The 26,510-nt window shown below is 26.6% G+C and overlaps 7 protein-coding genes across 7 annotated transcripts; 2 read left to right on the top strand and 5 right to left on the bottom strand.

The window, feature by feature from the left end:
• Positions 1-1,334: 1,334 nt before the first annotated feature.
• On the top strand, positions 1,335-3,239 carry OCT59_010493 (uncharacterized protein; the record flags this gene model as incomplete). Its single annotated transcript, XM_025316781.2, has 4 exons — positions 1,335-2,439; positions 2,847-2,919; positions 3,095-3,112; positions 3,212-3,239. 4 exons carry the CDS (start codon positions 1,335-1,337, stop codon positions 3,237-3,239), a joined length of 1,224 nt encoding a protein of 407 aa, XP_025179750.2.
• A 4,008-nt stretch (positions 3,240-7,247) lies between these two features.
• On the bottom strand, positions 7,248-8,606 carry OCT59_010492 (uncharacterized protein). Its single transcript, XM_025316782.2, has one exon. The coding sequence runs from the start codon at positions 8,583-8,585 to the stop codon at positions 7,458-7,460; it is 1,128 nt and encodes a 375-aa protein (XP_025179751.2). The 5' UTR covers positions 8,586-8,606; the 3' UTR covers positions 7,248-7,457.
• A 2,068-nt stretch (positions 8,607-10,674) lies between these two features.
• OCT59_010491 (uncharacterized protein) lies at positions 10,675-12,323 on the bottom strand. The gene is made up of 2 exons (XM_066133047.1): positions 12,299-12,323; positions 10,675-12,190 (listed from the first exon to the last, which is right to left on the bottom strand). The coding sequence occupies exons 1-2, from the start codon at positions 12,299-12,301 to the stop codon at positions 10,841-10,843; spliced, it is 1,353 nt and encodes a 450-aa protein (XP_066000633.1). The 5' UTR covers positions 12,302-12,323; the 3' UTR covers positions 10,675-10,840.
• A 2,226-nt stretch (positions 12,324-14,549) lies between these two features.
• Positions 14,550-16,528, top strand: OCT59_010490 (uncharacterized protein; the record flags this gene model as incomplete). Its single annotated transcript, XM_025316785.2, has 3 exons — positions 14,550-14,838; positions 14,923-14,977; positions 15,142-16,528. 3 exons carry the CDS (start codon positions 14,550-14,552, stop codon positions 16,406-16,408), a joined length of 1,611 nt encoding a protein of 536 aa, XP_025179754.2. The 3' UTR covers positions 16,409-16,528.
• Positions 16,529-17,452: 924 nt separating this feature from the next.
• Positions 17,453-18,079, bottom strand: OCT59_010489 (uncharacterized protein; the record flags this gene model as incomplete). Its single annotated transcript, XM_066133046.1, has 2 exons — positions 17,453-17,576; positions 17,676-18,079. The coding sequence occupies 2 exons, from the start codon at positions 18,077-18,079 to the stop codon at positions 17,453-17,455; spliced, it is 528 nt and encodes a 175-aa protein (XP_066000632.1).
• A 1,823-nt stretch (positions 18,080-19,902) lies between these two features.
• OCT59_010488 (uncharacterized protein) lies at positions 19,903-21,494 on the bottom strand (the record flags this gene model as incomplete). Its single annotated transcript, XM_066133045.1, has 1 exon — positions 19,903-21,494. The coding sequence occupies exon 1, from the start codon at positions 21,421-21,423 to the stop codon at positions 19,903-19,905; it is 1,521 nt and encodes a 506-aa protein (XP_066000631.1). The 5' UTR covers positions 21,424-21,494.
• Positions 21,495-21,569: 75 nt separating this feature from the next.
• OCT59_010487 (uncharacterized protein) lies at positions 21,570-26,257 on the bottom strand (the record flags this gene model as incomplete). The annotated part of the gene is made up of 10 exons (XM_025329850.2): positions 21,570-21,977; positions 22,047-22,520; positions 22,585-23,807; positions 23,911-24,285; positions 24,357-24,957; positions 25,032-25,340; positions 25,505-25,556; positions 25,624-25,951; positions 26,031-26,116; positions 26,208-26,257. The coding sequence occupies 10 exons, from the start codon at positions 26,255-26,257 to the stop codon at positions 21,933-21,935; spliced, it is 3,543 nt and encodes a 1,180-aa protein (XP_025179756.1). The 3' UTR covers positions 21,570-21,932.
• Between the last annotated feature and the right edge of the window lie 253 nt (positions 26,258-26,510).

The raw sequence follows: 26,510 nt of genomic DNA, 5'->3' as shown, positions 1-26,510 counted from the left end.
AAAGTACTTAATAAATTTTACTGGTAATGGTTAAATGTATCATATAAGGTAAAAAATCCTTAAGTATCAAAAGTATCAAATAATCACAAATAATCCCAACTTTATTAAGAAAAAAATTTTTAAGGTTTCTAACAAATCCGAAGATATCCGAAAAATTTATTTCATTATTCGGATTTAAATGCCATTTAAGTTTATTAAAACTAAAAGGTTTCACAAGAAAATAATCCAATATAAATCGTTACTTTTACCACGAATATGTCAAATAATCCAATAATATATGACATATCGAACATGATTTTCGATGCTTTCAGGTTTTGATTAAAGCACATGAAAAAGAATTATGACCCTTTCTCGGTCATTTTTATTAATTAAGATTTACAATTTTGTAAAATATTAAAGTTTAACTAACCTAATTTATAATTTAAAGAAGATTTGAAATTTCATTAGATCGATCCCAATTATATAATTGTTGTTTTAAGCGTGAGCAGATTATTGGTGTTTATAAAATATAAACAAAAAGATAACTAAATTTAGATAAATCTTCAATAATCCTGATAATAAAATTTTTCTTATCAGCCATTAAACTTAATATAAACTTATACGTCAGTAATATTTATGTTTATCAGATCATGTTTAAATCAATTTAGATCATTCGTTAATTTCAAATTCACACCTGCATTTGGATCTACAATAATAGGACAATTTATAATTTACTTAATTTACAACGATTAAAAATTCTATACCCCGCAAATTGTTAGAAATGACAGATTGACGTTAAAATATATCTAATATTCCTTTATTCTAGCGTATGATAAATGTATTTTGCATTACAAAATAGTGTACAAACCCGGACCAACCTCTTAGTGAATCAGAAAAACATGAACTTCGAAGACACTGGATTACTGGGAGATCGCGGAATATCTTTTCCCGTAATATTTTCTTTCACACAATAAAAAAAAGACAAAATGCGTGATAATCAGATATCTTTAAGTTCATTTTGGTTAAAAAAAAAAATTATTTACATATTTATTACATTATTACTATATCACTTTTTTATAAATTTAGATTAATCGTATCTTAATGTGGGGAAAATTGTCTGTGCAAAAAAAGATTGCATTTAATTAATGTATTCAGCATGTACTCACTCATAAAAAGTAAATTAAATTTTTTTATAATGAAAGGCTGAATATTTTATATTTTATACATAAAAAAAAAAAAATTTTTATTTAAATAAACCGATCCCAAACCCAAAAAAATGATTTTTTTTTTAAAAAAAAAATAAAAATTTTCTTCTTTACAATAAATAAAAAAAAATAATAATATATTTAACAAAAATGAAGGGTGGTAATCGTAGAACTCAAATTTTAAATTCAAAACTTAAACCTGATAATCGAATAAAAGCTCTCATACCTATTGAAACTCAAATAGAACGACTATTTGAAAATGAAATGGTACATGCCGTATCCGTAGACTACGAATATTCTCCTTATATTAATAAGACAGTATTGGAAAATGTTCAATGTAGTAACGGTTTTATAGCGACAGTATTAGAAGCTTATAATAGGCATCAACATTTACGTATAACACCCGATGATGTTTGGTTAACGATAGCTCAAGGAGTTTCTCGGCATATAAATTTAAATGAAGAAAAATATACCCATCTCTTCGCTCAAAATAAACGACGACGAAGTCAAATTTCAATCAATGCTAGTGGAATATTTGATAAAGAACGTTGGTCAAAAAGAATTGTTGGTAATTGGCCAGAATGTGTACGAATATTAACTGAAGTAGCTGATAAACAAATGGAAAAAATTGATTTGATGAAATTATTAGAATGTGATTACTCTACAAGTACGACTACATCAATAACTGCAAGTCGAATCGTTTTATTAAATCCTCTTCGAGAAAATTCTCAAACGAATATTGATTGGACTTGTGGTATACCAAAAATTACTTTAGAAGGAAAATTAGAAGATTGGGAACGTATTCAAAATAAGATTAAAACTCTAAGAAAATTATCCTTAGATTTAGATTTTTGGCTGGATCGTTTAGAACCAATCATTTGGCAATTGGTGAATACTTATCGTGGAGATATAAACGAAAGATTTTGGAAGAGGATAGCACATGAATTTAGTGGTACTTGTTGCGTACCACAGACAACCTCAACTTTAAGCGGATGGATAACAGCTTTCTTACCATATGATCGCCATGACAAACAGATAGTGGGTAGTTTAATAAATGAATGTGATTTACCTGATGGAAAAATAATCATCCCCTTTAATGTAAAAGGAGGACCTTCTTTAAAATTAGTATCAGGGTTCTTAGGAGTAAGGCAAGATGTGGAAGAAAATGGTGAATCAGTGGTATCACCAGTTATTGGATGGGCGGTTGTTGAAGATAGTAAGACAAAATCATTTTGCTCAAAAGCATTTGTGAGAAGTTGGTTTATGTAAAACATTACTAAAATATAATATAATTTATATTGTGTAAATTTAAAAAAAAAATATTTAGTTTACTCAGCCTTCAGGCATAATCTCTCCGGTAGAACAAAAAGATATGATTTAATATTGTTCAATCATAAGATCACCATTTTATTGCATAATTTATGATTAAATTAAGATTTTATTGTAATAATAGATGATGAAATCTATTTCTCATCGAATTTTTTTAAATCTTTAACTAAAAATATTGACAAATATTCCGTTTCATATGAAAATTAATATAATCAAAAAACAATATACGAGACATTTATATTATCATTATAGTTTTAACGAAAAAAATTTTCTTTTTTTGTAAATAAAATTTCAATCATTTAAAAATAGAAAAATTATAATTTTTATTCAAAGTGTATACTAAGTTTGAAAGTGTGGTTCATAATTTATTTCGAGGAAAATCCTTACGCACTTATCCTGATGTAAGGTATTTGATTTACATAACTTGATGACGGTTATCTTTTCCCAAAGAAAATATTTATAGCACATGATGTCTGATGGCTTGGGAACTTTATAAAGTTCTATGAAAAAAAATTTTTTAAACAGGATAAAAAAGAATAGCATACATTGTCATAATATGTTACCGGTTACATATCTTGCAGCATAATAACGCTAAGACGGTACGTTTATTTATATTTGATTGAAATTATCTGATTTTATATATAATTGTTTGTATGAATGTACTACTAAACTTTTATATTCCATTTATTACTATTTAGACAGATTACGTATTTACGCGTTGATTAATCCAAATTGGTAAATTTAATATTTTTTTACTCGTTTTTTTTTGCTAATATTATCATTCATTTATTAATATTGCATAAAAAAAAGATTGTAAAAGTGAAATATTTTCTCAGCAAATTTTTTTTAATACTTTAACCAAAAACCGGTATCACAATTTAATATGAAGTCAATACAATATATGTACGAGGCAATACGAATTTTTTTTTTTAGTAAATAAAATTTCAAACACTTTAAAAAATTAAAAAGGTGTATTGTTTGTTTCAAGTGTATTGCCAAGTTCGAGCGCCTCCTCATGTTACCTGATATGTAGTATTTGTTGGATTGATTTGCATAACTTGATAACCTTGATAAGGTTATTTCTTTGTCCCAAGAAAATATTTACAGCACATGATGTCTGATGGCTTGAAGTTCTATGAAAAAAAAATTTAAACAGGATAAAAAAAAAATAGCATTCATTGTCATAATATGTTAGTACCGGTTTCATTGACGGAACTTTTATTTATATTTGATATAATTGTTTGTTGAAACATTTATTACTATAGGCCTATCCTTAGGCAGATTACGTATTTACGGGTTAATTAATCCAAATTGGAAAATTTAATCAAAATAATTTTTTTTTTTGCTAATATTATCGTTCATTTATTAATATTGCATAATTGATTAAAAAGAAAAAAAAAGATTGTAAAAATATGAAATCTTTTTTCATTAAATTTTTTTTAATACTACTTTAACTAAAAAAATTAACATTCCGTTATCACAATTTCAATATAACCAAAAACAATATATATTTATTAGATTAACGAAATTTTTTCTTTTTTTTGCCAAGTTTAAAAAAAAGAATTGCCAAGTTCGAGCGGCTCCTCGATAAGCATAACTTGATAACAGTTATTTCTTTACTCCAATAAAATATTCACAACACATTAACACATTGTGTTTGGGAAACTAAAAATTTTTTGGAAAAAAAAAAAAAATTTTTAAACATGTTTAAACAGGATAAAAAGAATAACATTGTTTTTAGTAACGGTACCAACGGTACCGTTTCACTGTATCACTTACTTGCATAGATAGTAATGTTACGTTCAATGTTCATGTTTATTTGTTTATGATTGTGTTAAATTACAATCACGTCACTGTGAATCACGTTACCTGCAAGTTACGTTACGAATGAATTACGTTCGTATAACCTTACACGGTTTATTAAACTGATATATGAATGTGCTACTAAAAATATTGCAAAATGTACAATTCCATTTATTACTATTAGACGGATTTGCGTGTTTACGTGTTGATTAACCCAATGTTGCATAATTGTGAGAATGAAATCATTTCTCGTCAAAAATTTTTTTTTAATATTTTTAACCAAAAAAATTATTTAACATTCCGTTATCACAATTTCATATGATATCAATATAATATACGAGACAATTATATACTAAGTATAAGAAAAAGAATTGCCAAGTTTCGAGTGGCTTCTCGTGTTACCTGATATGCAGTATTGATTTACATAATTTGATAATGGTTATTTGTAAAATATTTACAAAATTTTGGAAATTAAACATGTTTAAACAAGATAAAAAAGAAAATTTTTCATCTATTTTTAGAATAGATGATAGCAATGGTCCGTTTCATTTCATCGTATCATTTATTTTGCAGACGGAACGTTCAATATTCATGTTTATTTCAAATATAATGTGTTAAGTTATCAATGATTTTATGTTATGTTACTGTGAATCACGTTACCTACAAGTTACTTTACGTTATGAATGAATTACAGTACGTATGTCCAATTAGTAACTAATCGGTTATTAAAAATATATGAATGTAGTCAATGTACTAAAAAATATTGCGAATGGTATTAATCCATTTATTACCATTAGTCTATATTAGCTAGGCAGATACGCGTTGATTAATCCTACTTTTCACAAATAAAACTTTCTATGTATACAAAAAAAATCGATTTATTTTTTTCTATCATCAAAATATTCAATTTAACATCGTTATCACAATTTCATATGATATCAATATAATATATATTATCCTTATAGTTATAAAAGTACATTCTTTGTTCCAAGTGTAAAAAAAAGAATTGTCAAGTTCTGTTATCTTATGAATTTACCTGATATGCAGTATTTGTTGGATAACTTGATAACAAATATTTACAAACACATGGAGTCTGATGGCTTGGGAAACTTTGACGATCTTAAAAATTTTTTTGGAAATTAAACATGTTTAAACAGGATAAAAAAGAAAAATTTTCATCTATTTTTAAAATAGCATGATAGCAATGGTACCGTTTCATTTCATCGTATCATTTATTTTGCAGACGGAACGTTCAATGTTTATGTTTATTTCAAATATAATGCGTTAAGTTATCAATGATTTTATGTTATGTTACTTTGAATCACGTTACCTACAAGTTACTTTACGTTATGAATGAATTACAGTACGTATGTCCAATTAGTAACTAATCGGTTATTAAAATATATGAATGTAGTCAATGTACTAAAAAATATTGCAAATGGTATTAATCCATTTATTTGCCATTAGTCTATACTAGCTAGGCAGATACACGTTGATTAATCCTACTTTTCACAAATAAAACTATTTATTAATATGATATCAATATAATATATATCATCCTTATAGTTATAAAGTACATTCTTTGTTCCAAGTGTAAAAAAAGAATTGTCAAGTTTCGTTATCTTATGAATTTACCTGATATGCAGTAACAAATATTTACAAACACATGGAGTCTGATGGCTTGGGAAACTTTGACTATCTTTTGGAAATTAAACATGTTTAAACAGGATAAAAAAAGAAAAATGTTCATCTATTTTTAAAATAGCATGATGACAATGGTACCATTTCATTTCATCGTATCATTTATCTTGCAGAATGGAACGTTTTTTATTTCAAATATTATGTGTTAAGTTATCAATGATTTTATGTTACTGTGAATCACGTTACCTACAAGTTACAGTACGTTATGTTACGAATGAATTACGTTCGTTATGTCCAATTAGAAAATTTATATAATCGTTTATGAATGTAGTCAATGCACTACTAAAAAATATTGCACTAGTCAGATACGCGTCGATTAATCCAAATAAAAATCGATTTTACCAAAATAATCTATTTTTAAAACATCGTTATCACAATTTCATATGATATCAATATAATCAAAAATAATATACGAGACAATATATTATCCTTATAGATTATGCAGTATTTGTTGATTGGCCTGACGGTCTAAACAAAAAAAATAAAACATGTTTAAACAGGACAAAAAAGAAAAATTTTATCTATTTTTGGGATAACAACATAGCAATGGTGCGTATTTCTTATCTTGCGAACGTTCGATGTTCACGTGACAAACGTTTATTTATATATTAATTGTGAAATTATCAATAAATTATCGGAGTAAAGTGGTCCCCGGGCGACGTAGTTGTTCAGTTTTCATTGGTACTACTATCAGACTCTTGTAATAAGTTTCTATGTAGTCATTGCTACTCCGAAATTTTTTTAAAAAAAATTGTCAATAATTTAACCAGAGAAATGCTGCCGTATAATTAAAAAACTGTCTATAAAAAATTTTATCCGTTATTTCTGTAACAACTCCGCAAAAATGAGCCTTTCCCGGATTCATTCACAGAAAATGTAAATGATTCGATAAATTCCGTGATATAAGGTTATTAATTCCGGAAATATGAGCCTTTTACGGAAAAAAAGAAGAATATAAAAAACGGATCGACTTTTTTTACAGGCCCCAATCTTTCCAAAGGAGCTTCCAATAGAGCTTCCAAACTTCCAAGAGCACATCACTGCTAAGAAGTCTTAGGTACTATCTATAAACATCTTCATCTTACCAATTAATGTGGTCGCGAACTCCCACTTACTGCATCTGTATAATTTTATGTTACATCACCGTGAATCGCGTTACCTAGTTACGTTACGAGTTACGCTCATTTCTTTTTTAAGTTACTCCATTAGAAAATTTCTTAAACTTTTATTCGTTCATGTCATTTTTTATTAAAAATATATGAAATAACCACTAAAAAATAACTAATAAAAGTACAACTTTTATATTGTTCCCACCTTATCATCTTATCATATTTCCACAAATTGTAAAAAATAAATGTTACACCAAGAAAAGAGAAAAAAAAAACTTTCTGTATATACAAAAAAAAAGAAAATCATTGATTTATATACAAAATTTTGTTTTTAACACCAAAATAATTTGGTTTTTTTACTAATATTATCATGCATTATTAAATTATTTTCAAAATCTTCATCAATATCATCAATAATAGCCCAACCAATAACTGGTTTTACGATAACTTCACCATCTGAATTTTCAATAATTTGTTGTCTTACACCTAAAAATCCGGTTACGAAAATTAATTCTTCTTCTTCTTCTTCTTCTTCTTCTTCTCCCTTCTTTTCAATGTTAAATTTAATAGTAATTCTACCATCTGGTAAAGTGGATTCATCTAACCAATTATCGACCAAGTTTCCTTCACAATCATAAGGAAAGAATTTTGTAATCCAACCATTTAATTCAGGAGGACCACCACATCCATATTCTTCTCTTGCAATATTTTTCCAAAATTGTTCATCAACATTTCCTTTAAAAGTTTCAATAAATTGACGAATGATTGAATCCAAATCATTTAACCAAAAATCCAAATCCAAATTTAAATTACGTAATTGAATCAATTTTTCTTGAATTAGTAACCAATCTTCAAGTTTACCTTCTAAGGTAATTTTAGGTATACCACAAAACATTTCTATATTATAAGAAAAATAATTTTTTATAGAATCAAGTAATATTACACGACTTGCGGTGATTGTAGTTGAAGTACTTGTAGAAAAATCGCATTCCAATAAAGATTTTAAATCAATTTTTTCGATATGATTGGAAGTTTCTTTAACGAGATCTTTTATACATTTTGACCAATCTCTTTTTAATGAATTATCATCATTTAAAACGATTTTTTGGTTTTCGTTAAATTTTACAAACTTATTTTTATATTTATCAGAATATAAATTAATATGAGAGTTGACACCTTGAGCTATTGTTAACCAAATATCATCAGGTGAAAAACATAAATGTTGATGTCCATTATAAGCTTGCAATACTGCTGCCACTAATCCGTGACGACATTGCATTTTTTCAAGTACAGTAATACTTTCACTTGTATATGCGTGAATTTTTTCAGTCTCGATTTCAAATACATTTGAAATTTGTGTTTCAATGGGTATATGAGGTCTAATCGTTTTATCAACTTTAATATTTTTATCAAGAATTTGTGTACTTTTTGGAGTTTTTAATGAATAATAATTTTTCATTCTTTTTTTTTTTATAAAAATGGGTTAAAAATGAACGGAAAAGCCGTTGTTTATATTCCTTTTTTTTTTTTTAATATAACGTATAAATTATTTATTCAAAGCAGTTTGAAGTACACAATAGTAATTTGAATAACAAATAAACAAAGTTAATCTAAAATGTGCGCCGTAATACAATTGTGATTATACTTTTTATATAATATTTGATAGAAAAAAAAGAAAACGTGTATGGAATTTTGAAAATGAAATCTGCATGCATTTACAAAAAATTTTTGTTGATTACTAGTTTGTACTTTTTATATTTTATCGATATTCTTATATTGCGGTTTTTCCCTATCAAAAGAAAATTGCTTTAAATATTCTAGTAGATTTAAAATATACTTGAATTACACTTAGCGTAATTTAAAATTTTTAAATGTGTATTCCAAGTATATTTTGAGTAAATTTGAGTAAATTTTGAGTATATTTTGAGTATATTTTGAGTATAATTTTATGTTGTTTTTCTTACTTTGGATGTTATATAGAACACCGATCCACATGTATTGATATATAAAATTTGGTAATTATTCTTGCAGATTGATTACTTCATTTATTCTTAACTTAATTATATTATTATGTTGCACCATTTAAAATCTTTGTTTTTTATCAAAGTAATCTGTACTTATTTATTTATTGAATGAAATTTTTTACTTTTATCATTGTTGGAATTTGTGTTATACAGCGCATTTATTCAAGAAGGAAATTTCTTTCTTCTGTAAAGATTTCTGATTTCTTTTGGTCAAAAATATCAGAAACCTGTAATTTTATACTCTATATATACTCTATATAGACTGATTATAATTATAGTTTATCGAAATTTAGTTAGTTATTAACTTTATCTTGCATGATTATCGTTTATTAATCGCAGTAAAAATTTTATTTATCACATGTAGAGACTATGCGCATAAGGTCAAAAAAAAATACGATCATTTCAATATATCATGAATATATGCAAAAGCCAACCAATTTCTTCTCAGATGCAGCAGATGAATGTGAATGTTGGAACAGATAGATATCTTTTTGCTACAAAAAAAAACAATTTTTTTTTGTAAAAAATCTAAATAACATTTATAATTCTAGCTAGAGTTAAGGTATAATTTTTACCAAAATTACGATATAATAAAACAAAATTTATCATGCGCATAATGCGCATTATACGCATCACATCATGTAACGCATAATGCGCATGGCACATCTCTAATCACGTGTTACCAATTTTTAAATGGTGAAATGATGAATGGTAAAATGGCTGATTACAAATTATGAAGACACAGAAAGGAACAAAAACACGTATATATTAGTATGCTAGTATTTAACGTTCATAGATGCGTTATACCATTATTAAATTCAGGAAAATGTTTTACCCTTTTTTTTTTATAAAACAAAGTTTTTTCTTGATTGTCTTTGAAACGGTTTATGTGAAATAAAAATGTGCATTATTATTAAAATTTTTTCGCACAGGTCTTTTTACATCCGAGAATTTCAGAATGAAAAGAGATTCATTCGAATGGAAAACAATCCAATATACATATTTTTTCAGATTCATGTGAAGTTACAAATATGAACCATTTTTTAACTTTGAGAAGATATTAGAATTTGAGAAGATGCCAAGGAAAAAGATGCCAAGATTTAGAAATAATGATACAATGATTTGATTATAATGAATTATTTTGCGAACATAGCGTTGTATGGCGCGTTAACCGAGTGTTAATAATTGTATAGAATTATATTTAGAATATTCTGTAATAAAAGTAATAATTCCAATAGCGCGTTCGTCTGGAGAATCTGTCTAATAATATACACGGATGTGGTCCAATTATCAAAAAAAAAAAGTTTAACAATTAATACAATTGTGACATAATACACATAATACGCAAGAAAATGCCAAGTCGATGATGTAATTAAGCCAATTCTCCGATAATACCTATTAGGTATTATAGATCATATAGAACGCAGTTTTTTACTGTGCCATTGTGGCAACAACATTACGCTTATTAATACTATATTTATTATACAAAATAGTAATTATAAATATAAATAAAATATATATATACTATCTAAAATAAAGTTCAGATATACAGTTTAAATAGTATAAATAATTATATATATTTTTTTTTATGAAACAAGGATTAGGGCTATCTAATTATATATGTATACTAAATAAAGACTAAATTATATATATTAATTATAATTTATATTATATATATATATATATATTTTTAAAATGATTCGGTATCACTTCCTTCATCATTACAAACTACATCATGTTCGATATCTTTCGTACAACCTTCCGTTCCTAATAACATTCCACAAGCACCACAAATACAAGGATCAATTTCTATATCACATTCAGGAGTTCCACAAATATGTCTCGTTTCGCAACCAGATTTAGTTTCTTCCCATCCACAACAAGTATATTTCCATCTACAACCACTTTCACCCCAAAATCTATTACAACCTGAACATTGTTTAACACATCCTTGTTCTAAAAAAGAACGATGACAATCCCTACATTTTTCATTAGATGATAAAATGACACCGGCAGCGGCTCCTACGATACCACCAGCGATCGTTCCCGCGGCTAATCCAGCCGGACCGGCAGCAGATGCGGGCCTAGCAGCTGCTGCAGCACCTGTTATTGCACCAGAAATCATAGTAGGTAAGATTTTTCCTGTAGAAGATCTAGGTCTATCAGAATGAACAAGAATAACTGGACCTGAATGATCTCTAATTAAATTATTAGGATGATAACGTTCAACATGAATATTATGTCTTGGAGAAGGGTTAATATTTGGATGACAATGTTTATCAAATAATCTAGGATCTCCTAAACAATTACATCTTTTACATTTTGCTTGTATAAAAAAAATTTCCACACCAAAAGGTAAGTAAGAGATTCTATTTCTAACTTTTTCACCAATTTCATCTTTTAAATAAACATTCCAACTTAATCTTTGTTCAATAGACATAGTTTTATAAATATCACTTGAATTATCATTTAAATCAAAAATCCAACAAGCTAAATGATCAACTTTAATATTACATTCATCAACATCAAGATTTTTTTCATTAATAAATTTCATCATAGCCAATTTAGCAGCTATTTTAGAACCTTCACATAAACTTGGAGATAACATTGGACCTTTAATAATAATTAAAACACTTTTCCAAATATTACCATCAAATTCATTTAAATCAGCATATTCAACTAAATTTTGTATAAAACTAGCACCACGTTGTAAAGTTTGATCACAACGTTCACTTTCCAAACAAAACCATAATATAAAATCAATCTTAAATTTGTTATTTACTGAATTCTTTTGCATTAAAGTTAACATATTACGAAATATTTCTGAATCATCACTACCTCCACTATCAGAAAATCCTGGAGTATCTATATATCTATATTTATCATTTTCATATAAAACTGTTTGTTTTGTTATTGAATCTGACCCTCCTCCTGGTATAGCATTTACTCCAAAAACTATTCTTCCAAACGTACTCTTACCAGTTCCTGTTCCTCCGATAGCCAATATTGTTTTTTTCCCTAACTCATTATCGTGAACATGCTAAGAGAGAATATGATTCATTATAATGAAAGTAATTTAATTTAATTGAAATTTATATAAAAACTATATAGAGTAAAATAGAGTAAATATTATATCCATATTTCTTACCATTTTGTTATAATAAATTAATTTTAAAAAAAAAAAAAAAAAAAAAAAAAATACAAAAAAGTAATTTTATAAAATTCAAAATCTGTAAAAAAAAATGAGGGAGTGGATTATATAATAATTATTACATAAAAAAAAAAAATAATAATTCAAATTTGGGTTAATTATACCTCTCACGTGGAATTTACCCTTTTTGAAACACTATCCATATGGGGTTCAAATGATGCAACATATATCATTGATATATTTAGTTGTAGATTTTCAAGCTTTTTTTCTTTATGTCGTCTTATTATGCGCAAAAAAAGCCGTTGTTCTTTTAGTAAAAAAGAGTACTACCTTTGATAAGCCAAAATTAGAATACATTGTATATCAGTGAAACAATGTGAATCACCAAAAATATAACTGTGAAAAGGTAATCAAAGAAATTTTTAAGGCGAGATTGAATCCTTTGTCCTTTGATTTGTTTTATCACAATTTTCATGATCCTCCCCCCAAAAAATGAATTATTTTTTTAAGGTTAAACTATATTTATATCTATCTTTTTTTTTTTGCGCCGCAAAATAATAACAATAATAACATCTTTTTTTCGCTTTTATGCAATTCTTAGCCAATAATATGACTCTGTCAAGTTGTACAAAGTTGTACGAATTGCGTAGTAGTACCAGCAATACCCACGTAATTTACACGAAATCCGAGTCGCAGTAATTGAACTTACCTAAATTGGTTATCGAAAAATTTTCTTTTAGTACTTCATTACGAAAGTTTTTTAAATTAAAAATTTCTAATAAGAAGTCAAAATAAGAAATCAAAATGAGGAAGAAAAAAGAAACTGTAAAATTTATAAAATATCGGGATTCGAGGATTCTGGAAAATCAATTATATAATAGTTTTAATATTCAAATATTTAAGGAGAAAAAAAAAGGTTAGATTCACGCAGGCGTTCGTAAAATGGAAATCTAGAAATTTAATTTTTATGATAAACAGATGATCAAAATAAAAAAAAGGGTTCAAACAATGTAATTAAATATTAAATTTAAATAACGATTTTGGAAATGGTTTTTTTAATAATAATAAGACATGGCTTTTTTTTAAAGCTTAATTAAATTTGGAAATTTCTTAATAGAAATTTGAAAAGGCGTTTCAAAATTTTTACCAAATAATTAAATATTGATTCGACTAAATAGGAAATTACTTAATGTAAAATAATACGTCATAAACTTTATTCACCATATTTGTTAACTGCGAAATTTAATTATCGAAAATCGCTAACGGGGAGACGGAGACGGGGAAAAGTTTCTGGGTTCCTAATTTATATAATAAATAAACAAGAACAACCATAATTATCGTAATTATCGTAATTAACGTTCAAACATTAAAACTTTATGGACTTTAAGACATCAATTATTTTATCATGATTGGATTGTAGATATTTCGAATTAATCTCGAGCAATTATTATTGGATGGGAGAAATATCCATTTCCAAATAACAATATCTTTTGCTATTCAAACACTTTCCGTAATCATAAAATAAATAATTACCTCATTTTAATAGGATAGATGTATTATTTGTAGAATTTCTTTTGATTTAACGCCATATGACTAGTAAAAAGTATTTTCTTTTGTTGGATAACGTCTATAACGTATTACATTACATGATAATTCTTTTAAAATCATTTTCATTTGAGTAAATTAAAATTTAATAATTTATAAGCGAACGAGCGAACACATAAATGCATAATAATATTACAAGGGAACAATAATAAATACGTTGTGTATTCGGCAATATGCATAAAAGATTTATAGTTTTTTTGATATTTTACGTTGTCGCATTAATTTAGGAAACGACCAAATACAGAATATTTTATAGATACGATACAGTATATCTAAGATAGAAATGCATAAAATGCATAATAATTTCCTTGTCTATTATAAAGTTTAGTTTAGTTATTTCGTGTAATTCATAACAATTGACTTTTCTGTACATTTTACATAGTTCATGATTTTTACACAAGTGGGCTTTTAACAAAAAGTCACGTGTATTTCGTCGGGCAACAATTTATATAAGATGCGTTTAAAATATCAATGTTTTGCAATTAGCTGAAATATTTTCGTTAAAAAACAATACACTCTTTTTTATTAACAATCTTTATTAGGAAAAGACACAAAATATTCATATTTATTTTTAAACTTTCGAATATCCCTGTATATATATATATATATATATATTCTCCCTCCTTCTTTTCAATCATAAAATATGCTTAACCCTAAAATAATTTCACCATTATTTCATCAAAATACAAAAGGAGCTTTATTAAAAAGAGTTATACCATTATTATTTATAATTGGATTGTTAATATGTTATAAATATTTTGTTGAAATAACATATGAAATAGTCTTTCCTACGCCAAATACTCCAACTATCCCTACTGTTCCCGTTATTCCCCCTGTTCCTACTATTCCTATAACAAATGTAAATGATGATGTCGAGATTGACCCATTATTTACTGAGAATCATGAATATAAATTTCGCGTTAAACTTGATGGTATATAAATATATATATATATATATATTCGATAATTCAAAAAATAATTTATTCATATTTTTATCTTTTTTTATTTTTAATTAGAAATAAAGGCGGTTTATCAAGTTATGGACATTATTCGAATTATAATAGAACCTCGGTAAGTTTAACATTGTAAAATTTTACAACATTTACGCAAAAATTACTTTGACGTAACACAATATATACAGTAACACGAAAGTGTCAAAGAAGTATACGTATAGTGCATCAGCACGTTTAAACCTCTAAGCTCTAACTAATTATGAACTTTCTTTTTTACAATAGTCATCCATCATTAGCAAATAAATTAGAATCAACATTCTTTAGAGTTACAATAACTGGAACAACAATTTTTACACCACAATTAATTTCATCCTCAAATTCATCAGTTCTCGTATATGAAGCCCCATTAATGGATCAGGGAGATTATAAAGTACAAGTACGATTAACATTTTATGATTATACAGAAATTTATTCTTTCGAATCTGATGAAATACCAGATCCAAGATTATCTCCAAAAGTAAAAATAATTGATCGTGTTATTGTAAATGGAAGTTTCACATTTAAAGTTGAACAATCTCCTCTATGGGATAGATTAAAACCTGAATTACCTGATTCATGTTCTGATATTTCCATATTGAGAGGAAGATGGACTGGAGATCTTTCACAATTTATACCATATAATTGTATTATACCAAAAAATCCTGATAAGAACTTTTTAGAAATCCAAGTTTTTAACAAAGGATATCCAAAATTTATTGATTATAATAATTTACCTTTTAGATATACTTGGATAAGATTCTTGGGAGATTCAAATACAAGAAGATTATTTAATAAAGTTCAAGGTAAAATAGGAGGTTCATGTATTGCGATAAAAGATGGTCAAAATAAGAGTAAAAATACCCAATACTTTTGCAAAGCAAATTATACACAAACAGATTTTCTTGGAGAAAAAGATCCTCGTCCAAGAGAAATTTATTTAACTTATGAATGGTATTTTCCGGAAAGTAATTATAGTTTGGAAACTTTATTAAGTAACACATTTGAACAATCTTGTAAACAATATGATAAATGTATGGAAAATATACAATGTGATTCAAATACTATTAGTTCAAAAAATATTTGTTCAACAAAACAAGCAGATTATACATTTATATCTATTGGATCTCATACTCCAGGATGGAATGTTGAGAGTAATGATAAATATCTTGAAAAAATATTTCAGCAAATTCATGATGCGAATTATAGAGAAAAACTTACATTTATTACCACTAATGTCGTTAATATAAATAAAATACCAGAATATTATAAAAATCAATATTTAATAAGAAATAATTTTAGGATAACAAAAGTTAATGAATTATTAAAGAAATATGTTGATAAAAGTCAAAAAGATGGTTACAATAATATAGATTTATTAGATTTTTTTGGAACCACCCAACCAATATGTGAATATTCAGGTGATGCTGTACATTATAAAGATAGTGTTTATCAAGAACAAACTCGATTGGTACTTGATAGATTAGTTAGTTATATAAAAACGATACACTAAATAAATAACCTTAAATTTTTTTATGTAATTATACATAATTAATATGTAAATCCCTCTAAAAATAGAAATCAAGAAATTTTTTTTTTAATCCAATAAAATCTATTCAATTTGATTTTTTATACTTTTTTTAGGTAATAAATATTATGTGAAATGTTTATGGTAAACTAGGATTTTCAATAATAAAAAAAATATTTGCCATTATTTACATTATCTTGTGTAAAAGAACTTGAATTCGATAAGATTCTTCTATCAAATATGATTTAATGAAAAAATAATCAATTAATTGGATTACTTCAATAAAAGATCAGTATCGGACATCGGAGGTTTATTTCCTTCTCGACAATATGCGTATTATTTCCTATATACAATTAATTATACTGTTAATAACACTCGATAACACACGGATTATTTTCCTATATACAATTAATTATACTACACTCGACAATATGCGTATTATTTCCTATATACAATTAATTGTATGTTAAGAACACTCGACAATATGCGTATTATTTCCTCTCGACAATATGCATATATACAATTAATTATACTGTTAATAACACTCATATCAAACGATAATCACGCATTAATTAATTAATTATACTGTTAATATACTCGCTCAATATTTTTGAAAAATGTTAATCTTAATTTTTATTCAATCTTTTTTGTGATTGCTTTATACAAGATTAAAGAAATAATAAAAAAATAAATATGAAAAAAAATAATGATTTTTTTTTTGTGACTTTTATCAAAAAAGAAGAATAAAAATAAAAAGATATTTACTCGATTTATAAAACAAAAAAAAATCAAATGAAAAAAGTTTCAACTATTTAACTATTCATAAAACTTATGAACAAATTCTTCACCTTTACAACAGTAATCACAAAACTATACAGGAAGTTTACAATGTATGTATTAATTCTAAAAATGTATAGAATCATTAATGGAATCTATAGGAAGAGAAATCTATGGATATGATACAAATGCAAAATGATGAATGATGAATGATGATGATGATGAAATGCAAAAATGATGTGTATGTAAATGCTATGTATATGAAAATTGTTGTTGTTGTCGTTGTCGTTGTCGTTGTCGTAATTTATTGTCGCCAAATCCAAAAGTCGTGATGTTTGGTAATGGACTCGTTAAATCCAAATTGTATATGGTTGGACTAATGGTATTGTTGATGGTAATCTCATTCATTACTATACAAAAGGAAAATATCATTTCCTTTCATAAAATCACGAGAAACTTAATTATTAACCATTACTTTTCATTTCTCTTGAATAATATATTCTCATCAACTTTCCAAACGATAGACCTTCTTTCTTTCTTTTGAGCTCGTTTTTTGTCTTGAGCTCGTTTTTCTTGAGAAACAGCATCTTTTGTAGAATGATTAGCAGCATTATAATTAATGGGATTTCTTTTTATCATTCTGTTCTTAATAATCTTTGGTCTAATCGTATCAGAATCTGATAAGTCCAATTCAGGAATTATTATACCTCTTCTTTTTTTAGCATGATATATAGCTGACGCATCTGAATTAAGATTTAACGCTGAACGTGCCGTTAATGATGATGAGGGATTTTGTGGTACTGTATTGAGAGGTGCAGCGTTTGTAAAAATTGCGGCTATACACAAGAAAAATATTATGATAATGTTTAATTTATACATTATGCTCTCGATTTTTTGATAGAAGAGATAAAAAAAAATGTAGGATAAAAGAAAAATACAAAAAAAATGAGTGTTAATGTATTTTTCAAAGAGAAAAGGTGTGTTTTATGATTTCTTTGAACTCGTTAAAATTGAAGAAAAAATGAAAAAAGTAAATGGAAAATTTGAATAAGAGAATCAAAATATTAATGATTAGCTGCCAGAGCTTTCAATTCTCTCAGATGAAAAAATTAAAGTTCAAAGACAACCAACTTATATAAATAATAAGGATAAAATAAAATCACACCTTTTTTAAGGAAATAAAGGGGTAGAGAAGAGGTGATGATAGGGAGGGAAGGAGGTAAGGATGGCGACAAACAACAACGAAAAAAAGTGAAAAAAAAATGAAACTTAATCCTTTGTTCGTAGAATAAAGTAAAATTCCATGTACTGTACATTTATATAATTTTTTTGCAAATCCGTTTCTAAATTACAATTGGGCGTTTCACTCATTAAAAAAAAAAAAAATAAACCTTATTATCTTTGTTACCATAAGTTTCCGAAAATGATCATTAGTGAATGCTGTCTTCCAAATAAGGGGAATTGAACTATTTACTTTTCGAGTGGTTGTGATACAGAAATGTAATTACAGAAATTACAGTAACTACTTTTAGTTTGCAAATCAAGTAATAATGGGTACACATTTATACATTTTACATATATCATTTAAATATGATTGATTAACATAAAAGAATGATTCGATTTTAAGAAAATTAAATATATTAAAATTAATTTTTTAAATTTTTTATAACTGATTGACAAAATTATTGTTAAAAATGTTAAACAGGTAAATTGAACACATTTGTACTACCGTGGCTTGTGAGAAATCGAAGACAAAGACATTACTTTTTTAAGTCTCAAAATACAATGAAAAACAAAAACGTCAAACGAATTCATGCATGATGTCAAAAGATCGGAAACAAATCAGATTATCTTCCATTTCAAACACTATTGCGGTAAGCGTGGCAAAAAGGTAAACAACAACTAACAAAACTAACAAGGACATTATAATCAAAATTCTTTGTAAAAAGAAAATCAAAGCGTGAGGTTCGTCGTCGTTGTTGTTTTTTACCGGTTTTTTTCCTAAAAAGGAAATTACATTTTTATTATATTTTTGATACCTTAATCCTCCCTTAGTCCTGTTTTCCAAAAATGTTTAACCGATTATAAAAGTTCCTTTTAACATTGAACATTGAGAATTACAATGCATAATAGGACAAATCATTTTAATTCATTACATAATTGCGTGTGAATTTTTAACGAGAACTCGAAAAATGTATGGTGCAATCTAAGAAGGAATTATTATCTATCTTTGTTAATTTTTTACGCCTCCTATCAGTATTTGAACAGTATGTTATTATACGTACACTTTAGCCCACAATCCCAATAATTTCGAAAATCGTTTACATTTATTACATAAATGTGTATGAAAGAGACTTCGGAAAATGTATGGTTCAAACTAAGATAAACTATGTCAGATTAATAATAGTGGTATCATTTGACTTTTTAATCAATGCTACGAATTTGGGAATTTGGGATCATCTCTTAATTTGCCACGCGAACTATGTATTAACGGGAACTGGGGGGACCCAAAGTGCATGTACTTATTAGTTTATATTATCATATGACTTATAATTTTTCAATATTTCGTTTGAAATTTTTTTGTTTATATTAATAAATTAATAAATAAGTCCTCTGCTTACGCTTCGGATTATAATGTTTTATTATTAATAAATATCAAATATTACTAATATCAAATATATTATATCAAAATATATTACTTTTTATACCATTATACTATATAAGATATCATCCTTTTTTACTAATACATTTAATTCTTTAAAACTTTTGATGATTTTCTCATGTTTTTCACCCTCATAAATATTAAAATATAAAGGATTATTTAATCTAATTAAACATTTTTTGAGAAAATATTCTAAAGAATCACTATTAAAATTCCAACATAAAGGTAAATAAAATTTTGATAAATTAATAGGTATTACATCACCAATTTGTTTTAATATCTTACTAAAATCTAATATATTAAAATCTTTAAATTGTAATTTTTTTAAATGAATACAATTTTTACAAAGTAATGGAATATAATTATAATCAAATTTTCCATAAAATTCTTTTAAATTAGGACAATTAAATATAATAGTTTCAATAAAAATTTTATAATATTCTATTTCATCAATTCCTTCTAACCAAATTATTGTAATAATTTCAAGATTATGATTTGTATTTCTAATTAATGAAGAAATTTGTTTAAATGATATAAAATTTATATCAATATCTAATTTTAAAAGTTTTGATAATTTGGAATTTTTTGAAAAATTTTCTAAAATATTTTCATTAAATTGTAATCTTTCATCTATAAGATTTAATTCTTTAAGATTATAACATTCAATAAAAGTATCCATACAAAAACAAATTGGTGATAATTTTAATAATTCAAGATTTTTTGATTTTGATTTTAAAATTTTTTCAAATCTTAAAAATGAAAATTCTATAAATTTATCTTCAAATTTTATTTCAAAACTAAATTTTTTTAAAAATTTTTGTTCTTGAATAAGTGTTATTATAATTTCTTCATCATCATCTATATGAAAATTATTTATCCTAATTTCTTCAATATTTTTACAAATTTTTGATATACCAAAAATAATTTCTGATGGTATCCATCCTGTTATATAAAATTTTTTTAAATTATAAAGTGTTTGTGTTGCTCCTGGTAAATATATTAAATTTATATAATCATCTACCCTTATTTTATTATAATAATCATATCTTTTTTGATATTGATTATTATAATTAAGTTGATTTAAATTATAACTTCTTTTCATAAATAATTTACAAAGTTCTTTTAAAAGAATTGTTTTATATTCATTTTTAAAAATTTCTTTTCTAATTTTGAAATTTTCTTTAAGAAATATATTAATTGAAAAATATAACCATGAATAATCAAGTCCATTCATAAAATATGGGTAATCAAAACTTGTTCCATTTTTCATCCATTTCTTCATTTTAATATGATTTTTTGTTATCATATTTTTAATTTCTTTTGGTAAACATGATATAAATGTTGCTGTTAATAATGTTAACCTATTTAAATATAATCCTTCTATTAACCAATTCCAAGGATTTCTCCAAAGAATTGGAATAGCCGTAGCACACCAAATTTTATTTACTAAAATACACGAATGTAATATAGTAAAACTGTAGTTTTTTACTCCTAATTTTTCATAACTCAAATTTTCGAATATAATTGTAAGACATTCTACAGGTAATGCTAATGTTTCCATTATTAGAATTAAAGATTTAAAGGGTATATATTTTTTTTTTAAAAAAAAAAAGTGGAAGAGAGAATGAGCGCGAAATTTATTTGATTTTGTTTTCAAAATAAAAATATTTTAATATACCAATAAAAAAATTAATCTTCAGTTACACTGAAATTATTCGTTTTTATTGGTGATAATTCATGTAATCAATTATATTAGTTTATCACGTGCTTTTGTAACGTGGCATTAAGTTGGAACCAAAGATAATTAAACCAAAAAAATGTTAGTAATTTGAATTCTTGTGTTAAAGTGGCGTCAATGAATTTTAAATGGATTAATTTAAAATATTTCTAAAATATTTTGGTTAAATTATACCCCAATAGATTTTTAGGTAGTTCCATTGAAAATGATGTATAAATCCAAAAAAAAACCAGGACAAATAAATATAAGAAATAATTATCTATTTAATAAATTAATTATTTTTTTACATTCTAATTTCATCATTAATGTTAATTATGTACATATTTAATGATTTAATCATTTTGTTGAAGCCCATTTCTTACGGCCAACACTGAGTCCTAAAAAAATTAAATTGATTTAGTTTAGAAAAAAAAAATAAAATAAAATAATTTTACAATTATACATACCACAATAACGGCATCTACACCAGCTTTTCTTTGCAATCGTACATTGGTTACATCATTATTCATGGACCCATAAGTAAAGAGTAATAATCCCGTTTCTTTAATTGTCTTTACTAATATTGGCGCTTCAATTATAGGAACACTTTTAGTCACTATCCCTAATAAATCTGCAAATTTGGCAAATCTAATTGCTACTTGAAGAGAATTGCATCTTGCATCCGCCATTTTTTCCTCACCACAATCAGTTAAGAAAAATACTGGATAATTTGGTTGTTTAAAAGCCAGCATGAGGCATATATCAGGATGAAATGATGAAAATATAATATTACGTTCCTGAGCATGATCATATACACACTGAAGGATTGTGTCTACAAAAAGGTTTAATTCGGTGTGATATGCTGGTAAACTATCTGCTTCTGCCTCGTCTATCATTGGATATTTAACTTCAATATTAAACCCGATGTGAATCGGCACTTGCTATTAAAAAAAAACCTATTTAATATTTGTTGGGTTGTAATAAATACAAATTATTTCAATTTACCTTAAATGTTTCTACTAAAGTCGCAAAAGGTGCCTGAATGGTACCATCACTATTTCCTTTTAATTTCCCCTCCTTCTTTTCTGAAGGAACAAAAGTATTAACAGGTACGCTATGAGATCTTCTCTTTTTTTCTCGATTCTCATTTCGTTTACCATCATTATTATCGGAAGGATGTTGGAATTCTTTACGAATATTATGTTCTCGTACCAAAAATTGTTCAGATACAAACTGTTGTTTGATTTTCAGGTATTGTTGAAGAGTAATGGCGTGAATTGGAATATCATATCCGGTTTCAGTAATAGTCCAATCGTGATAAATAACTGGAACATGATCTTTAGTAAGTTGAACATCAAATTCAACATACTCTGCTCCAAGTGATGCAGCTGTAATGAAACTAATGAGCGTATTTTCTCCTAATTGTAAATTAGGAGTCTCCATTCTATTCATACCAGATCCACGATGTCCAATAACTTTTGTGGAAGTCCAGTACGTGTGTTTACTACCAACAGCAAGGTTTTCGTGTTTGAAAGGTTTTATAATTAAAAACTCAAAAACTACTCTTCCAATTACATCTAGTGAATCTTTACTAAGAATTGGAACAGTAACGGAACCCATTAAGGAACTATGTTGTGGACCTGAAGAAGTTTTTACGGACGAAAGCAATGCAGTTGCACGTCCAATAAATTGTTTTTTTGTCTCATAAGTGGGTATAAGGTCGAAAGTCAAAATAACCTCATCTATATCAGATGAATAAAACATGATCGGATCAATGGCGGATGTGTTATTAATTGGAAGGTCAATAATTGCTGGTTCCCCGGTCGCATTCTTAGTAGAAACAACAAGTGAAACTGAAGTCACCGGAATGGAAGTTGATGAAATATAAGTATTATAAAGGTCTACAGGGCTAACGCTATTGCGCGTATCGGTATTTCCAAGTGTTACAAGAATCAAAGATTGATCTTGTAAATATCTATGACCATAGGCCAATTCAGCTGATGCCCCTTCAGGTTTGTTAAATGATTTTGAATTATTCTTGCTAATCTCTGTAGAAAAAAGTGGACTAGGTTCTTGAAACGCGGTTAGAGGACGTAAAATTTCTTTAACTGCAGTATATCCTCGAAACACTGCGTGTATATGTGGAGTCCAGCCAGAGTTATCCTTTACATTAGGATCAGCGCCCGCTTGTATTAACGTTTTGACACATGCAATATGGCCTTCCACAGCTATTTAAATGTTAAATTGATTAAAATTTGATTTTTTTTTTTGTTGTAATTATTATTATTACTACTATGAATTATTTTTCCAAAAATTATAAATATATCCCACCTGCTAAAGATAAAGGAGTCCATCCATAAAAATTTTCTTTGATTTCTGTATTTGCTTTTTTTAAATTAGACTTGAGAATAATTTTGATATCATCAGATAATATTTGATGTTCTTCTGTATAATGTTCTTCTTTATAATCATCTAAACCAACTAATAATCTCACACAATCATCAAATCCATTACGAGTAGCCAAATGTAATGGAGTTTCTCCCTCCTCATCCTGGATATCAGGATCTGCACCATATGCGAGTAAAAGTCTTGCCGTTACAGTTTGACCAAATTTACAAGCTATAGCAAGTGGAGTCTGCGTATGACTATGCGAAATATTATGTGGTAAAGCAGGGCTAACGGTGGTGACCGAAGACGAATCATCTGCTAAATAATAAGTGGTTGATAAATTTAAATACGAAAGACTGTTTTCTATTATTCTTATTATTCTTACATACCGTTACTGATAGCATCGACATTTTTTATTTTGCCCGCTTTAATAATACAATTCACCACCGTAGTGTGCCCACATAAGACTGCATAAAGTAGCGGTGTAAACCCATCATTATCGAACCAGGAAGGATCGTTGAACCCTTGTTGTAAAGGAAATTGTTCGGTTCTAATTAAAAATTCCAAAAGTATTTTGGTGCAGTTTTCAAATCCATTAATGGCAGCATAATGCAAAGGACTTCTACCAAAAGCATCTCTAAATGAAACCTTTGAATTTTCTATTTGAGGAATATGTTCAAGAATCCAGGATATTAAACTTACATCTTCACTAACATTGTTTGTTTTAGAATAGATACTTTTGAAATCTTTTTGCATGTGAAATACTGTAGCAAAATATGTCATTTGTGATCCTTCTAAACCAATAACGTTGCTATTCGTCGAAGAAGATTTATCCTTCGGTAATTTACCACCATGAATCACTAATTTATGAATCAATGAACGTTCATTGATATCTTCATCCTCGTGTATACTGGCTCCGGAATTGAGAAGTAATTTTATACATCTCATAGCTCGAGAATTACATGCTTTGTAAAGCATCGATGTTAAAGTCTAATAATGACATTAAAAAAATATCAATAAATAAAATAAAATAAAATGAAAAAAATATGTAGATATGAATATACCTTCTTTATAGGTGATATTTGAATAGACGATATATTTGAGTCCTTTTTATTATTTAAGTTTGATGCTAGTTGATTTATCAAATCTTTAAGGGCTTCTGCATCATCATCAGAAATTGAATTCGACAATATTTTATCTTGTTCTTCGGTCAAATTTATCCGACGAAGACGAGCTTTTGTTGTGAATTCGTTATCTTGATGAACATGTTGTTTATAATCTGCCACTCGACGATGAACTTCTTGAATCCAATGTTCGATGGAATCCAGCATTTCGGTAAATAATGAGCTCGATGCAAACGGAAGTATATTTACCTACGAATGAAATAATAAAATATGAGATCTTTCTTTCTGCATATAATAAGGCATTTAATGATATGGTTTCAAGATTCATAAATGAAATCCGAAATTTCATTTATATGCTTTTCCTCCGAATTCTCATTCTTATCTCCGAAGTCCGAACAATAATAATTACAAACCTTTGTTTCTAAATAACGATCTTTAACCTGTCTTCCTAGCTTCTTTTCAAATCTATAAACCAAAAAAGTCAATTTAATAAAACAAAATAAAATACAATATATATATTAATATTTCTTACTTTTTTAGAATTTTGATAAATCCTTTCTTATTCATATCAGCAAAACGAAGAACCTTATGAATTTGATCTTTAGTTTCCTTTATCACAACCAAAAACTCTTCATCAGCATATGGATCAAAATTAGGGTTGATATATGCGCTTAGTCCAGGTACATTGACTCCACTGTCAATTGGGTTAATGTTAATAATAGATGGACTATTTGGAATAGAAATATTAAAGCACCGATATTTTTCCGATAAAGTTCTTAACCGACGTTCCATTTCAGTACGTTTATACAAGAAAAAGTTGTTTACTTTTTCAAGTTCACGGTCAACTTCAAAAAAGAAACCTAATTGATGATAATTATTGTTAAAATCAAAGGATTTTTAAAGAAGGAACATGTAAGATTTTAAATTAAATAATAATACCTATTACAACATCCTCAACAGCCGTTTCGTCTGCTTTAGCAGCATTATTTATGAGCTTTTTTAAAACTTTATAAGAAATATAATTTCTAATAATTAAATAAAATAAAATAAAAAATAAAATTCTCAAAATATAAACGCGATTGATAACAAAGTTACTAATAATTAATTTATATTTACCTTGACCATTCTGGAATTTGATTTCTTAATAAAGTCTTTCCAAATTTCATAGTATGTAAAAATGATTTTTTATTGTTCGCAACGTAGAAATTATGCTCTTTTATACTATATAGATATTAGATGATACACGTTTTATTTGGAAGCTCAGCCATTGGCACAAACATATTTCTTTAATGAAAAAAGGAACTTAATTATACGAAAAATCAGGAAAAAATCAATAAAAAAAAATTTCGGATCTAAAAGCAAAAGTCTTAAATTTTGGGTACAAGATTTTCATTACATATGATTACAAAATTTTGCCAC

This window comes from Rhizophagus irregularis, chromosome 18, assembly GCF_026210795.1.
Source record: "Rhizophagus irregularis chromosome 18, complete sequence".
Classification (NCBI taxonomy): Eukaryota; Fungi; Glomeromycota; class Glomeromycetes; order Glomerales; family Glomeraceae; genus Rhizophagus; species Rhizophagus irregularis.
This window is presented reverse-complemented; position numbering and strand designations above follow the sequence as displayed.